Source organism: Athene noctua, chromosome 17, assembly GCF_965140245.1.
Source record: "Athene noctua chromosome 17, bAthNoc1.hap1.1, whole genome shotgun sequence".
NCBI classification, from domain to species: Eukaryota; Metazoa; Chordata; class Aves; order Strigiformes; family Strigidae; genus Athene; species Athene noctua.
In genome coordinates, this window is record NC_134053.1 from 1,123,305 (window position 1) to 1,139,770 (window position 16,466).

Below are 16,466 nucleotides of genomic sequence, written 5' to 3' on the forward strand. Positions count from 1 at the left end.
GCTGCAGGGTGAGAGGGCGAGCGGGCTCGTGTGGGTGTTAGCGGGGCCCCCCTGGGAGCTGGGCACCGTCAAGTCACTGTTGTCACACCGTCCCGACAGCGCACAGTTCCCCAGGTGCCTCTGCCATCACAGGGCTCCTGCCTGGGGCCTTCGGTGGCCTCCGGAGGAGGATCCAGCTGCCTGCTCGGGGTGGCCGGGCAGGGGTTGGTGCCTGGCTCCCGGCTCCGGCTGCCGGGGAGGTGTTTGGCAGCGGGAGAGCTCTGTGGCACGGCTCCCCGCTGCTGCCACCGCCTCCTCCCGGGGTCTGCGGCCACGGAGCTGCTCCACACCCACCTAACAGCAGCGTGGATGTGAAACCTCGTTGTAGCCCGAGCTACAGCCCTCCAGGAGACCTCCTGCCCCGGGCCTGCCGGGTGAGACAGCGGGGTGTGGAGAGGGATGAGGTGGTGGGAGGATGCAGGAGGAAAAGGCGGGTGTGTGCTCCAGCCCTCGCCACGCTCGGGGCTCTGACAGGCCGAGCCAAGAGCCTCCCTCTGTTCGATGCTGCTCTGTCTCCTCTCTGCAGCCCCGATCCGGGTTCCCTCCAGGAGCAGCCGTGAAACGCAGGCAGGGCTGCCAGGCAGCTCCCGGCTGCTCCGCTCCCCCGAGGGAGATCCTGCCGTCTCCTCGCTGGGTGTTTTGGGAGGTGGTTGTGTGCTCTATCTGGAAACACTAAGAAGTTGAAGGAAAAGCCTGAGAGGGACAGGAGGGAGTTTTGGCACAGTAGCAAAGCACAAAATAGATGCTTTAGCCTGCTGTCGTCAGGAATCTTCCGCTACAATCTGCTGTGCCGTCTGTCGGCGGTGGAACAGCTGGGGCGGCTTCATTCCTGTTTGCTTCTTGAACTGCATCTGGCCACCAAGACCTCGTTCTGTCCTCTGATCGTTAAGAGGAAAGATGTCTTGTGGTGGTACAGCGACGAGCTCCAGGCCCTTGACTCAATGGTTGCGTCAGTATTTAAAAACGGGTCATTTCAAGAACGACAGGATGAGGAGCAGCTGCTGCGCTGGCTGGGTCCTGTCTGAGCGAGGAGCAGTGCTGCTGGGGGGGCCGGGGGCTTTGCATGGGGCTATTTCTCACCTTGCCAAGCTGGGCCCGCGCTCGGGGCGACTCTGGGCACCAGCTTTTGTGCAGGACTGAAGCGGCAGCCCAGCACCCTCCTCCCGAGAGCGGCTCCCGAAGGAGCTGCCTGCTGCCCTCCGTGCTCAGTGCGGGCAGCTGGAGCATTTGCCAAACTGGTCTGTCTGAGGACTCGGGGGCAGGCTGGTGGCCCCGCTGCGGAGCCTGGGGGACAGGCGGGGTGGCCGGAGATGCAAAGCAGATACTCCCTGTGCTCCTCAGAGCGTGGGCTGCAGGTGAGATCCAGGCCAGGGAGGCAGGAGCTGGTCAGAAGTGCCCTGGGAGCGGGTGCTTTACAGCGCTTCCCTCGCCCAGCGCGTCCCTTGCAGAGTCAGGCCGGGCCCATCCCCTCCTCCCACCCTGCAGCTCCCCCTTTTCCAGCGTTTGTCCCCAGCAGCAGCTGGGCTCAGCAGGACCCAACCCCTCGGTGGTTTCCTCGAGCCTGGACTAGTTAGAGCAGGAGGCAGAGCCGTTCTGTTTTCAGCACAACTGTTTATTGATAATCTTTGCTTATCCACTGTATGAATGTTACCGAACCGTAAGACAGTTACCAAGCCAGCCTGCTCCCTCAGGGTCGGCTTCCAGATACTCGATGCGTGTAGAAATCATGCACTTCGGATATTCTGTAACAAGACAGGTGTAAAAAATATCTCGGATGTATTTGAAATCTCTGCCTGATCTTGCAATCTAATCGCTGAAAAAATCTGTAAAGAAGTCGGAGGGGAGCAGGGTTGCGTCCCCCCCCGGGCAGGGCTCCCCAGGGCCGTGCCGAGGCCCCCGAGCGTGGCCGGGGGTGCAGGGGCGGCGCTGAGCACCCAGGACATGCTCTGCTTCACACCTAGCACGTTACAAACCCGAGGGCAGCTCTGCACCCCCAAACAAACCCCGGATGCTGGACGGTTTCAGAAGCGTGTTGCTCGCTGGGCGGGCAGGAGGGCTGCAGAATTAACCCCCCCCAGCCTTTGGAGACCTTTCCCCTGCCGTCAGGGACACGTGAGCCGCCTTGCTGGGTGCTTGCCCTTGGCGTGAGGGAAGGAGAAGGTGGAGCAGCAGCAGGCAGCTGCCCTCCTTTCTTCCCCAAAGCCCTGCTCTGCCTTCCCAAAGAGTGTCCCTGCCCCTGCGGGGGCTTCCCAGCTTGCGCTGTCAAAACTGAAGGTTGCGGGTAAAGCAGGGAGGAGATTCGGGCAATTGATAACGTCCTCGGTCAGATTAAAGAGCAGGACTCGATGGGTTTGCTGCCTCGCGGGGGCTGGGGGTCCTACAGCTGCAAGGGCAGCCGGGGAGCGGGGTCTTCCCCCTGCCTGGGGGGCAAAAAGGTTTCTCGAGGCTGGGGAGCTGTGGGCATGCGAGGGGAGAAGGGGGAGCCCCTGGGCTTGTGGTGTAAGAGCTCTCTGTGTGTGCAGAGCGTGGCCTTGCCTGCACACCCCCCTGCCTGCCCCAGCCCGGGGGGCGCGTTGTGCCCACTGCAGCGTCCGTCTGTCCATCCAGGGAGCGCAGCCGGGACGGGGCAGGCTGAGCGCAGCGCTGGGCTGTTGGCTGTTTTGGTGTGTGTGTGTGTGTGTGTGTTTTGTTCTGTTGATGACCACGACAAGTTTTACATTATTACATTCAAACAAACACCCTTGTTTTTGTTACTCTACTTCTGAACACCGCAAAAACACAGTAGCAACATAACGCGGACGAGAGTGGTGCTGCAGCTAACCACGGAGGGAAGGCGATGCGCTGTCGTGTTGGAAAATAATCCCTGAAGCCAACGATGGAAGGGGAGAGATGGGCGTTGATACACGTCGCAGTTTCCATTTACAAAGCGCCCCCGGGAGGGAGGACCCCGAGGCCGTGTGCTGGGAGGAAGCCCCCAGTGCGGCGCCGGCCCCGCGGTGTTGCCGAGCCGTCCCGGCCGCCCGCCCGCCGGCTGCCCTGGAACCCACCGCGCCCGGCGGCGCCGTCATCGTCCCGGCGCGAAGATGAAGTCGAGGGCCTGGCGCTCGGCGGCGGCGACGTTGGGGTGCCACAGGTCCACCATGAAGACCACGCGGGGCCCTTCCTCCGGCGGACCTGGGTGGGGGCAGGCACGGGGTGAGGCCGGCGCTCGCCCCGACGTGCGGGTGACGGGCTCTGCCCCGGGGGGCTGCTGCCCGCAGCTGGGGAGGCGCCTGCCTCGTGCCACTCCAGTAAACGCCCGAACTGCCACTTACTGGGAGCCCAGTGCCTCCAGCAGCCGGCACAGGGCAGCGCCCTCCCTGCCGGGGCTCCGGGGCTGCGTCGTGCCCTCGGCCCCGAGGTTTCCCGGCGCAGGGCGGCAGCGCCGCTGCTGCATTCGCCCTCCGTGCAGCTGCGTGGCGGAGCCGCCGCTGCGCAATTCCAGCCCCCCCGGCCCCGCGCCGAGCTGCGCTTCCCCCTGCCGCAGCAGGGCTGATGCGGGAGCAACAGCTTTTGTTCTCCCACTCCCTTCACGCGCTCCCCTGCGTGAGGCAGCTCCGCTTGAGGCTTTTATGCCATCGGTGACTAATGGCGGTTAATCCGGGAGAGCTGAAGCGGAACAGCCTCCGTCAGCGACGGAGAGAGGCAACAAAACAGGCCGGCGCGAAGCTTTCCTCCTCGCGCGGGAGACAAAGGCGCCTCCGGCACGTCAGCGCTGAGCTGCTGCCTTGCGCCAGGGCTCTGCCGCCAGCCGGGCCGGGAGGAGGCCGAGGCCGTCGGCGCCGGAGCCTGAGCTGCTGCCGCGGCGGGGAGAGAAGGGCCGAGCCCTGGGCTGGGCTGGCAGCACCGCGGCAAGCGAGCCAGGGCGGGAGCGAGCCCTGGGGAGGCTGAGGGGGCTCTGGGGCTCCACCACCCCGCAGCAGCGGGGAGCGTGGGTGAGGGGTGAACCCCACCCTGCCAGGAACGGGGCTGCTGCGGTGTCACCGCCAGCCCTCCCCGGCGCCAGGCGCGGCCCCGCGAGCCTCACGCTTACCTTCGTGGAACGCCGTGTGCAGGAAGGAGTCGTCGAAGAGCAGGCAGCGGCCCTCGGCCCAGCACTGCGGCTCGCCCCCCACCACCAGCTCACAGTTGCTGGGGGTCTTCAGACCTTCGGGCACACAGAGGGAGAGGACAGGGAGGGTGAGGCGGTGCCGCCGCACCCCCTGCGGCGAGGGTGCAGCCCTGAAACGCCAACGGTGAGCTCCCCGCGAGCTCCCCGCTGCTGCCCGGGGGTTGCTTCCCTCCGCAGGCACCGGGCTCGGCACGTGGAGGGTCCGGGGTTCAAAACGCACCCGAAGCCGGCGCTGCATTCACAGGCGGACACCGCTCAGCCCCTGCCTGCTCCCCTGCCCGCTCCCTCCCGCCCCTCTCATCCCCAGCTGCTGCTGGGCACTCCCTGAAGTCACTCGCTGTACCCCAACGCACCACGGGGACCCTCTTTGGAGTGGAAGACGGGGCGCACGCAGGAAGCCAGTTCCCTGGTGCATTTTCCAGCTTCAGGACCAAAGGCAGAGCCCACGGCAGAGCCGCTGCCGTTCCCCTGCCCGCAGAAAGGCTGGGGCGGGCGGGAGGACGCGCTGCACCGGGATCTGTGGAATGGGCCCCACTCCTGGCTCCGCCACAAGCTCCCTGTTTGCCCTGGCATCGGCATCTGCCTTGTCGCTCCGTCCCCCGCTCAAAATGCTGCCACACAGTGACCCGCCAGGCAGCGGCAAGGACAGAAACTCAGGGGGAGGGGCGGGGTCACAGGGAAGAGGCTCTGTGAAGGCCACAGGAGGAAGGACAATCCTAGAAATAAAATGGGTCTTTTCCTAAAATAAAGGGTCGATCCCATCAGCCCCGGCATCCAGAATGTCACCTCCCGCAGTGCCGGGGACCGCTGGAGCGGGTGCGGAGCCAACCTGCCCCGAGGATGCAGCTGCGGGGGGAGGAAGGGGTCAGGGCTCACACGGCTCGCGGGCAGCAGCGATGCAGAAAATGAGCAGAAACCGATCTCAGGGCGATGCCAAAACCAAGTGAGCGCAGCGGGGGCCCCCGCCCGCCCAGCAGCGCCGAAAGCCGCTCTGATTTTCTAACGCGTGTCCCAAAGCCGACAAAGCCCAGGTCCCCCTGCGCAACGGCCACAACTGGAGACGCTCCCGCTGGAAAGGGGGAGCGGGGCAGCTGGGGGAGAGGGGGGCGAGCAGCACCCAGCTCTTCCATCGCACCCGCGTCCCTTGGAGGGGCAGAGCCGGTGCCTGCGCTCGGGCTGGTGGGTGAGAGCACGAGGCGCCCGCCAGGCACAGTGCCAGCACCCAGCTGATGGGGCTGGGAAACGTGGAGGGACAAGGGAATAACCCCCACAGCTCATCTCCCCGCTGCAGGGCCGGGCCCAGCTCCTCCCTGCCGGGGCTGGGCGCGTTTGGGCCTCTCCTCACTGGCCCGCGTGCCCCCAGCGAGAGCGGGCAGCCAGCAGTGGGCTCTCCCCGTGGCTCCCCAGGCCTGGAGAGCTCCCCGGATCAGCTCGGAAGACCAATTCCCGTTGGAAATAAATGGCCAGTCACCGTCTGAGCGTGTTTACCCACGAGGAGTTGGCTGAACAAGCACATTTGGTGTTTGCCAGCAGGGCCCGTGCGGTGCCTCCCCCGGCACGATCTGCGCCGCTTCCAGCGCGGCGAGTCCCGACCATCTGTGCCGCGTGGGCTCCCCCCGTCCCGGGTGCCCGCGGGGTGGGGGAGCACCGTGCTGCCAGCCCGGCGCTCGCCCCGCCGGGAGGGGGGATACCCCGGCACCCCCCACCCCTGATTCCCACCAAAGCAGCATCTTTGCTCGCATCTGCCTGTGTCACACACGGGGCACCCAAAATCCCGGGAGAGGGGGAGCTGCCAGAGGGGAGGCCCTGGGAGACATCTCAGTCCCTGGAGCAGCGCCCCAGGGCTGCCCCCAGCACCCAAGGGTGGGGAGGTGGGTGCTGCCTGCAGCGCGGGGGTCGTGCGGAGACCCCTGCGCAAAATCAGCCCCGTCTCTCACGCTGGCAGGAGGAGGAGGAATGCTCCTGCCGCGAGCTGGGGACCCTGGGGAGGTCGGGCACCAGGGGGGCACCGAGCACCGGCCTCTCCTGGGGAGGGTGCTGCTGCCATAGCCCCAACACCTCCCTCAGGCACCTGCGCCAACCCCCGGGCCGCAATTAGTGGCTGAACTGGGAGAGCACAGGGTGCGAGAGGCCTTTGTGGGGCTCCTGCACCCCCCAGGCGCGGCCCTAGACCCCCTCCCCATCACCCGGGCAGGACGAACCACCCCGCTGGGCACTTACCCAGGTGGCAGCGGATGCGGATGTTGGTGGGTCCGTAGTGCTCGGCGATGACGGTGCCCGGGCTCAGCACGGAGATGCAGGCGTTCCCAAAGACATTGTTGCCAATGCAGGTGCGAAGGCTCCCGAGCAAGCGGTACGTCCGTGGGCATCGCCTGCAGTTCCTGGGCACGCACATGCCCTGGTTCACCAGGTAGAAGGTGAACCACTCCCCGCTGGGCGTGCTGTTCATTTTCCATCCTTGCGGGAGGCTGCAGTTTGAGAAAGCTTTGTAGAGGGTCTCAAACTCGCACAGGATGGTCTGGAAGTTGCGCTCCAGCAACTCCACGTCGTGCTTTTGAGCGTCCCGGGAGAAGTAGGGCATGGTCGGCAAGTCCGGCAAGAAGAAGACTTCTGGCTTCTGGATGGAGGGCCGGCTGTTGAGGTAGCGGCCCTGCTCGCGGATGCCCTTGTGGATCCTGCCCATGCCGGACCAGGAGTAGCGCTTGGCGTACTCCTGGAGGTTGTGGTAGAGTTTCTGGTTGAGGCCGTCGTGGTGCGTGCAGCGCACGCACTCGGGCGAGTGGCAGTAGACGTACCCGTTCTGCACGCCGTTGGCCTCGGCGCTCTGCATCAGGGCGTTGACGGTGGCGTAGGCGCGGGGCTGCTCCCGCCCGACGTGGTAGCAGTACCACACGAAGAGGACCAGGAGGCAAGCGACGGCAGCCAGGGCGGTGGCGTCGCAGTCCCGGAATGATTGGATGCCGGTGGCGATGAAATCCCGGAGTCCGTCCAGGGACCAGCTCCAGTCCAGCAGCCACTCCAAAGACATGGTGGTGCAGCAGCGGGGGGTGGGCGCGCGCAGCGGGGCCCGGCGGTCGGTCCTCGTGGTCCTTAGAGGCACCCACACCATGCAGCTGGGCCGGGGCGCGGGGGGGAAGGGGCTGCCATGGGGAAGCGGAGCTGCGGCTCTCCCCGGCGCGCCCGGGAGCTCTGCATCGGCAGCGGCAGCTCCCGGGGGGGCTGCCCGGGGGTCCCAGCGCCGCCGGTCAGCAGCGACGGGCCCGGGGGGTCCCCGCCGGCGCTCCTGGGCCCATCATCCTGCGAGGCAGCGCTGGGGGGAGGCTCTAGGGAGAGAAACCCGGAGGTGTTAGGGAGGCATTTTGCCGTTGGGGTCCCTGCGGGGCTCGGGGTGCAGCCGCGGCTGTGTGCGAGGGCTGCGCAGGGCACCGGCTCCTCGGGGAGGGCGGTGATGGACGAGGCATCCCAACATCATGCAGGGGAAAACCCCCACCCCTCCCAACAGCAAATCCACAAATACCCAAATGGAAGGGCGGGGGGAGAGCCAGGCCCCTCGGCACCCGCTGCCTCCGGGAAAACCTTCTCCCCTCCTGCTCCTCCCCCCATTTCCCCCCTCCATCGCTGCCGTATTGTATCTGAAATTTGGCTGAGGTGGCAGCGGGCAAAGCTGTGAGTAGACACTGAGGAGCCCTTTCTTGCAGCGCGTCCATTTACCCCCTCGATCTAAATGCTCGGATGTTTCTTTCCCTCCAGAGGCCGAGCTGCCGGGCCCGAGCCCGCCCGGGAGCCCAGTGCTGGGCCGGCCTGGCGAGGCCACGGTGGCGGGGGGGGTTGGCTTGTTCACCAATCCACTGATTTCACCAACCAGATGATTCTGGGATTTACAGCAGCTGAAGAGGAGTGTTGGCGGTCAGGGCTCCACACCCTGCAGATGCTGGGGCTGGGCCGGGGGGGTCACAGCTCCTCACGGAGCACGGGAAGCGGTGAAGGATAGAGGCTCTCTCCCAATCCGTCTGTGCCCAGAGCGCACCTCGGGACAGGGGCTGTGGGCAAACGCTGTCCGGGAGGAGCGAAACAAGGCGGGTGCAGGTAAGGGGAGGGGAGATGGCGCAGGAGCTCCTCGGTAAGGGCACTGGGGGGGCAGGACGGGTTTGCCAGGCAGAGGAGCCATCCAAACCCTTCCCAGCCCTCCCCGCCAAGGTCCTGCAGCCAGTTAATGAATGTGCAGTTCCCTACGGATGTGCTGGGTCAGGCTGGGCAGGGCCGGGGACAAGCTTTGGGCAGCTTTCCCCCTGGCGGGGGGGGGCACCCACACCTCCCTCCATCCCACTTCCTTATAGCACGCTGCCTGCGTGCCCCAGCCCGGGATCTGCAATCCACGTGGCACGTCGCAGCTTCCTGGGAATTTTAAGATAAGTTTCCTCCATCCCCACCGGCTGGCATCCCTCCAGCCCCGCCAACTTCTCCAGCCCGGGGGCCTCGCCGCGGACCCGGTGCCAGGGGGGATTCCCCGAGCCTGGCACAATTCCCCCCGTGCTCCTCCGCGGCGCGGGAGCGTGGCCGGGCAGGCGGGCCGAGCCCTGGCGTGATCTGCGCTCAGGGTGCTCCCGCCCTGGCACCCGGGCTGGGGCGCGCAGGGAGCCCCTCGGCGCAGCAGCCGCCCGGCAAAGCGGGTGCTCGGGGAGGGGGCAGAGCTGGGGGGTCCCACAGCCTCGGGGTGCCCGAGCCGGAGTCGCTCGCACCCCAGCACAGTCGCGGCCCTCCTGCTGCCCCGGGGTTGCTCTCAACGCCTCAACGGGGGAAAACCAGGGGGAAAGCGGCCTGGGAGCAGGAGGAGATGAAACCCCCCCGCGCCCACGTTGCCTGAACCTGGAGCCTTCGGGGAGCCCCGCGGCGGCAGCAGGACGCCGGGGGCAGGGATCCAGCCCTGCAGCCCCGACCCAAACCCGCCCAAACCCACCTTCCGCGGGGGTCGCGCCCCGAGCAGGGTCCCTGACACCGGCACCGCTGCCGCCAGGCGCTGGCACGGCCGGGACCCGCTGCCGGGCCGGTTGTGCCGTGACCCCTCCAGCCCCGGCGTGGCCGAGGTGGGCAGGGGCACAGAGCACCCCCCGGCCCGAGAGCCAAGAAAAGGCCCCCGAGCTGATAAACCCCCCCCGGAGCCGGCCCAGAGGGGTGGGAATCGACCCCCCCTCGCACTGAAGTTGTGCAGGACGTGGAGGCGAGCACCGTGCCAGGCAGCAGCGCCGTTACATAATGAAGGCAGCGAGGCTTCGATGCAGCAGAAAGTTGCATCCTGACGGCCCCGGGGGGGCCCCCCGGCGTCTCCCCGAGGTGGGGTTCGCGGGGGCTCCCCCAGGCCCCGGGCCCGGCGGTGACGGGGACGCGCGGCGGAGCCGTCCTGGGCTCGGCACCGGCGGCGTCGCCTTCGGCAGCGGCGCGGGGAGCGCTGGGGTGAGGCGGGAGCGACTCCGGAGCGGCCCCCCCCGTCCTCCGGCAGGGCCACCCCGCCGCTGTCACCCGGTGTCACCGCTGTGGCCGCATCACCCGGGGCGGCCGCGCCGGTGTCACGTCACCCAGCGTGGTGGTGGCACCTGCCACCGCGGTGTCACCCGCTGCGGCCGTGTCCCCCCGGCCGACACCGAGCCACCGCACCCCCCATCCTCCACCCCCCCCGCCGTACGATGCGGTTCGGTGCGGTGCGACGCGGCGGTACCGACCTGCTCCCCGGGCCGGGCCGTGCGGGGCCGCCGCTCCGCGCCGTTCCGCGCCGCTCCGCCCGCCGCCCGCGGACCACAACTCCCAGCAGCCCGGGCAGGAGGGGCCCGCACCGCCCCCCACCCACCCCCCCACCCCCCCGCCCGCCCTCCCGCCCGCCGCCGGGCCCGCAGCCTGCGGGGGCCCCCCCCCCCAACCCCGGCGAGGCGCCGCCCGCCCGCCCGCCCCTCGCCGCGGCCTCGGGGCGGGGCGGGAGGGAGGGGAGGGAGCCGCGGGGCTGCGGCAGCGGGGAGGGGGCTCCTGGGGATGGGGAGCGGGGGGGGTGCTGGTCCCCCGGGGGAGCATCCATCCCGGGTACCACCGGGGGGGGGGGCCGGGGACAGAGGCATCCGGGGCTGCGGGAGCATCCCGGGTACCCCGAGGAGACGGGGGGGGGATGCAGGAGGATATGGAGGGAAAAGCGGCCCCAAGGACCCAGGCGCTGGGGGCTGCAGCGGTCGGGGTGCCGGGGGGCTGACCCCGGGGGTGGGAGCAGGCAGGGGCGCACGCACCGGGGGGACCGGCCCAGGGATGCTGTCCGGGATGCAGCAGCTGGCCCCAGGGGTGCGGGGGTACCGGCTGCAGGGGTACGGGCACTGGGGGTGCAGCCCCCGGGGTGCGGGGCACCCAGATGCCAGGGGATGGGAGGGGGTGCTGCAGCACCTGGCGTGGGGGGAGGCTGTTGTCGGGGTGAAGGGGGGGTGTTCCCAAGGGTGCTGGCTGCCAGGATGCGGGAGGTGCTGGCCTGGGGGCACCAGGGGTGCAGGCGGCTGGGGAAGCAGCCCCCAGGGATGGGGGCACTCCCAGAAGTGTGTGAGCCCCCCCTCCCCGCTCCCAGCCAGTTCCTGCCCCTCGGGTTGGGAAGGTCCCTCGGGTGGGCAAATGAACCTGTGCTCCCCCTCCCCTCCCCGCCGGGGCAGCTGCAGCTCCCGGGGTGTCCCTTGGAGGGGGGTTCAGCTCCCGGGGTGTCCCTTGGAGGGGGGTTCAGCTCCTGGGGTGTCCCTGGGAGCGGGGTTCAGCTCCCGGGGTGTCCCAGCCATGTCTGGCAGCAGCACTGCAAGGGCAGAACCCCCCCACTTGGCTCCAGCCGGCCCAGGGGGGTTGACAAAACCTTCCCTTTCTAGGCTGAGCCTTGCGTGTGTCCAGGCTTGGGCCCCGCGGGAACGAAGGGACCAGCTTTGCAGGTTGGCTGTGGAGGAAGTGTGAGTTTTAGCAATTTGGGGTGTCCCTTAACAACGCTTAAGTGCTGGTGGAGTTACAGTTTGTGGCGAGCCTTTCTGCTTCCTGCTTGCTTGCTTTTTTTCCTCCCCAAACCATTTCCCCTTCACCTCGGCAAACACTGTCAAATCGGGGGGGACCCAGGAGCCCCAAAGGTCCAGCCCTCCCTCCACTGCCCCTGGCAGGGTTCAAGGCCGGGTTGGACGGGGCTTTGGGCAACCTGGGCTGGTGGAAGGTGGCCCTGCCCGGGGCAGGGGGTGGCACTGGATGGGCTTTGAGGCCCCTTCCCACCCAAACCCGTCCGTGCTGGTTCGGTTCTGTGAGGAGGTGCTGGGCCGAGCTGAGCGCAGGCAGCGCCCGGGTGCAGGCAGAGCCCTGGCAGCGCTGCCCTGGCCCGTGGCACGGTGCCACGTGGAGCTGCGTGGGACACGCGTGGCGTGGCGGCTCCCAGCGCCGGGGAAGCCCTGCCTCGCGTCACAGCTCTTGCCACCCGGTGCCGGCGCGTCCTCCCCCGCCGCGGCTCCAGCTGGCTGGGAGAGGTGAAACCGGGGCTCAGCCCCGCAGGTGTGGGCGCTTGCCCCGGAGCACCCTCAGCTGCTGCAGGCCCAAGCTGCACCTTGTTTGCTCTCCTGGCACATTTTTCCCTCCTTGCTGCTCCCACGAGCACATTCCCCAGGCGGGTCCCCCCGCCGCTCGCCCCTGCAGGGCCCTGCCAGCGAGGCGCGTCGCAGCGTGGACGGAGGGTGACTCTCCATCCTGCTCCTCCCCAGACCCCTCGGCCCGCACCTCCTGCCTGCTCTTGCGGGCAGCGCGTCCTCCGGCAGCAGCCAGAGCGTGCTGGTGCTGGGCGCCAGGCTCTGGACTCTCCCATCGTTTCTCCCCTCCGAACCCCTTCTGCTCCCCGCCAGCCCCTCCAGGCCCCGCTCCCCAGCCCCGCCGCTCGCCTCTCCTCCGCGGGACGAGCGGCCCCTCTCTCTCTTCCGATGTCTCCTGGTGCTCTTCACCCTCCAGCGCTGCCACCCCCTCCGCAATGCCGCGCCCGCTCTGCTCTGCGGCTTTCCTGCTCTGGGGAGAGGAGAGGAGCTGGAGATCTGAGGGGCTGGAGTCTCACCCTGGCTCCCTGCTGCCCGTCCCCCCTGCAGGCAGCGCGGAGGCTTCTGGCAACGCGTCCAGGCGGGGGGTGCAGGGACCCGAGGCCTCTGCCCTGTGCCCTTCTGAGGGGCTGGCGGAGATGCAGGGAGGGGTAATCCTGCTGCCACCATCTTCCTGGGTTTGTGATCTACGGGACCCTCCTCTGCTCTGGCCTGGGGAGCTCAGGGGAGATGTCGTTGGCTGGGATCCCCTGGAGCGTGGCAGGTAGGACGCCCACCCGTGGGGAGCACCCTGAGCACCCACCTCGCCGGTGCTGTGGGCGGGAGGTGTGAGGAGGGTGACGGGGCTGGGGGCAGCGGGGGTCTGGCAGGGACCAGGCAGGCGGCAGGAGCAGGCAGGAGCGCTGGGCACAGCCCTGGGGTGCGCTGGGCGCAGCTTTGCCAGCGACAGCCTGGCAGGAGCCCCGGCTGCGTGGCGGCCTCCTGCCTCCCCCTGTTCCTTCTCCCTTTTCCCGGGACAGACACGGCCCCGTGTCCTCCCCCCGTGCTGCTGCCAGGACGCGGCTGCAGCCAAAACGGCGCCTGTGTTCTGCCAGGGCCAGGATTTCCCGGAGCGTTTAGGCTGGAGCTGGGATGATGCTCCCGCAGGGGCCCTCCCGGAGCTGGGGGCACCCACACCGCCCCGGCTCCCCCAGTCCCCTCAGCCCAGCCTGAGCCTGGGCGATGCACGGGAGCCTCAGAGCATTATCCCTCAGGCCTGCCAGCCCCTGAGCCCCCCAACAGCCCCTGAGCCCCCCAACAGCCCCTGAGCCCCCGCTCTTTGCTCTTTAATCGTATCCCACCCTGCTGCTCTTTTCCCACCACTGCAAGGTGCCAGCGCTGCCCCGGGGCTCTGTCACCACTGACACCAGTGACCGTGGGCTGGTTTCTGCCTCCCGGTGCTGAGCAGAGCCCTTAGCAGAGCCAGGGGGGGCTGGGGGCCCCTCCATCCTCAGCACGGCTCCCCCAGAACCCCTTTGGCTCCTGCTGAGGAATAACCCCGCGATGGGGGAAGGTGCAGGGATGTGGCCAGCAAACGGCCGCGTGAAATCCTGCCAAGCCCCACGCCGGGGCAGAGCCTCGAGGGGTCCCCGGTCCCCGAGCTTGGGTGGGTGGGCGCGGGGGGTCCCTTGGCTACGTGACAGCCGGGGGACGAGCACGCTGCGTCTGCTTGCTCGCGCCCGCCGAGGGGAGAGGCGGGAAATGGCCGCGGCTGCTGCGCCAGACAAAGCTTAATCCGCGGCGCAAAGCGAGAGGCTGGAGGTTGGCTCCTGCTTTACGTCACCGAGGAGGGACGGCAGCATCAAGTGGTTTGGGTTTTTTTTTTGTTTTGTTTTGCCTTTTTTTATTTTTTTTTTCCTTTTCTCCTTCATTTTAATTCTCTTGCAATCTCTGTCCAAAAATAACCCAAGCTTCCTCCCCCGGGAATGCTCTGCATCAGAGCCTTGGCTCCTTCGCCCCCCTGTGCATTAGCCTGACAGCTGCTAAACGAAGCTATTATCTCATGTCACATCATAACCTTTTTTTTTAAAGCGCATTTGCAGAGGGCAGGATTATTTTATTGTTTCACGCGGGGAGGTGCAGGGATGGACGGGAGGCCCCAGGTTTCCTCGGCCAGGTGGTGGATGCCCTGGCAAAGGGCATTTCTCAGGGTGCTGGGTGGCCTGAGCATCCTCCCCCCCTCCCCCCAGGGAAACCCGGGACTCTGCAGGTGTCGGGAAACAGGGCTGGACCCGGGATGTCACAGTGGGGGGGGCGAGGGGGTGATGTCAGCCATCCCACAGGCCCCGGGGTCCCCCCAAGCTGGACCTCGTGATGCTTTTTATACTCCCCGTATAGGGGATGTGGCAGGGCCCGACCAGCTTGGAGAGGGGGGAGAAACCTCCTTCAGATGGGGGGGCAAGAGGCAGAGATGAGCCCCCACCGGGGCCGCTCAGCCCGGAGAGGGTCCCAGGGAGCAGCGGGGGGATTTTTCCCATCCGGCCCCGAGGTCTTCCCCGAGCCGAGCGGAGCGCGGGACGTGGCTGGTGCGGAGCTGTATGGGGGCAGGTGAGGCAGCCCCCAGCCCCCCCTTGTTTCTCCCTGTGGTTTCAGGGAGCTGCCCTGCCCCAGCCGACACGTGTCCCACGGGAGCTGCTGGGCGATGGCCACGGGCCATCAGGGCGAGCAGGGCGTGGGCAGGATGGGTGCCCAAAGGCCCCCTGCCCTGCGGGGCTCCCCCAAACCTGCACATCCTCCGGGACATGGCCACGGGTGTCCAGTGGGGTCCCAGTGCCTCGGGGCAGCACCCAGACACCCCCTTCCCGCGAGGTACTGGTGTGGCTGGACTGGCAGGGGAGATGCTCGGGGGCGAGGCAGGGTTTGGGGGGAAGGTGCCCGGGCTGTGCCAGCTCACCCCACCTCCCTCTGGGGCTCGGCCAGCTCCATCCCCCGGGAGCAGGGGGACACTATGGGGCTGCACCAGGGCAGGATCTGGCCCCTGGAAGCCACGCTCAGAGCTGAGCCAGCATCCCACAGCAAGGTGTGCGACCCCCGGCCTCACCCTCCCTCACACCGCTGCAGCCCCCGCGCCGCCGGGCGCGCCTCCGGGCCTGCCTGCGGTCCGAGCCTCTGCAAACTTACTTCAGACATGTAAAAATACAGAACAATTTGTATTGAGGTTATACTGAACGCTAAAGCTTCCCACGGAAGTATTTTATCATGTTCAAAAATATTTAATCCCAGCAATTTTCACATTGTTCTTATAAAAACAGACATGTATGAAGGGAAATGAAATGCTTAGTACATTTTTTGGCACATTTTTTTTCTTTTTTTTTTTTTTCTCTTTTTGTTTTTAACCTTTACAAATTACAAACACACATTCATTGTTTTTAAAGGAAAAAAAAAAACCAAACCAAACCTAAGTCTCAGCTGTACACTGCAGAGATGCACTAACCATCCCGAAACTAAACCAGCCTCCCATGGTTACAATTGCTGTTCTACAAGGACAAAAGAAATTTCGACACCAGCAGCCAAGGACACGTCGGTGGCTTTGCCGCCCTCCCCAGGGCCCAGCTGGGGGCCGGTGGCGTGGGGGGGTCCATGTCCCCGTGGAGGGGGCGCAGCCCCGCCCGTGTCAGGCGCTGGCAGGGGTGAAGGCAGCGGAGGAGCGCAGGGGATGCTGAGGCTGGAACTGGGGTTTGCCTGCGGTGGGACCAGCTTCGAGGGGCTCATTTCTGCCCGATCTGCCCCCCACGGGCTGGTCTCCTGTGCTGGAGCCCGGCCACGCTGCCCGGTTGCTTTTCCTTCCCCAACAAACCTTCGCCTTCACCCCCTGCCCCTCTCCAGCTCCTGCCCAGCCGCCAGCCCCAGCGAGGTGCCAACCCCGGGGTTTTGGGTGGGAGCTGCAGGCCCCCGGGGGGGGATGTGCCGGGTGGGCTGCGCTGCCTCCCTCTCTGCCCGGCGCTGGGGTGGGCAGCGGAGGAGGCAGGGAGCCCCGTCCGTCCTGCTTACCCTGAGATGCTACCGGGGGGGCAAGGGGTGACCTCTGGCCGTTAGCGGGACGGGGGTTTTCCTGGTGAGGGTCTCGGTGTTACTGAAGAGGAACAACTGGCGTGAGCAAAGAGGCTGCGGAGCTCCCCGTCATGGCTGGGAGGGCTCCCACAGCCCCCCGGCAGCGGGCCGGGCTGCAGGGGGTCCCTGGTTAATGCTGCTCCGTTGAGTCCTGGCTCGCTGCCTCTCCAGCAGCCCAAGCAAAGCGGGAAAAGCAAGCGGCGTGTACCTCGTGTGTGGGGGGCCGTGCCCTGCTCCCCGGCACCGCAGGCTGGGCCACGCTCCGCTTCCCCACAGCGAGGACGGGCCCTGCGCCGGTGGCACACGGGTCGGTGGCACACGGGTCGGTGGCACACGGGTCGGTGGCACACGAGCCCCGGCTGCAGCTCCCGCTCAGGGCGAGGGGAACCGGGAGCTGCGGGATGGGGAAGGCTGGCAGCGGCGGCGGGACCCCGTGGCAAACCCTGCGCCTACCTCAGCTCCCAGCAATCAACTGCAGGCTCTTGCGATGGAGACATTTTTAATTTTTAACAACATCAGAACCGCAGAAATCCCCCTGCGTGTGCGTGGGCAGTGCTGGGGGACGCGCTGCCGTGCAGGGGGGGAACAGTGGGTGCCCCCGTGCCGCCCTGGCCTTGCCGGGA

At 67.3% G+C, this 16,466-nt stretch overlaps 1 protein-coding gene across 1 annotated transcript; it reads right to left on the minus strand.

Annotated features, from left to right (window-relative positions):
* Positions 1-1,650: 1,650 nt before the first annotated feature.
* ASPHD2 (aspartate beta-hydroxylase domain containing 2) lies at positions 1,651-10,004 on the minus strand. Its single transcript, XM_074921054.1, has 4 exons — positions 9,907-10,004; positions 6,410-7,512; positions 4,112-4,225; positions 1,651-3,213 (listed from the first exon to the last, which is right to left on the minus strand). The coding sequence occupies exons 2-4, from the start codon at positions 7,296-7,298 to the stop codon at positions 3,104-3,106; spliced, it is 1,113 nt and encodes a 370-aa protein (XP_074777155.1). The 5' UTR covers positions 7,299-7,512; positions 9,907-10,004; the 3' UTR covers positions 1,651-3,103.
* Between the last annotated feature and the right edge of the window lie 6,462 nt (positions 10,005-16,466).

Excerpts from the sequence above, each read along its gene's own strand:
- ASPHD2 (XM_074921054.1), bottom strand. The coding sequence starts at position 7,298 with ATGGTGTGGGTGCCTCTAAGGACCACGAGGACCGACCGCCGGGCCCCG. Across the intron at positions 4,226-6,409 it reads CCGCATCCGCTGCCACCTGG|GTCTGAAGACCCCCAGCAAC; the intron begins GTAAGTGCCCAG and ends GTGTGCCCGAAG. Across the intron at positions 3,214-4,111 it reads GCACACGGCGTTCCACGAAG|GTCCGCCGGAGGAAGGGCCC; the intron begins GTAAGCGTGAGG and ends GCCCCCACCCAG.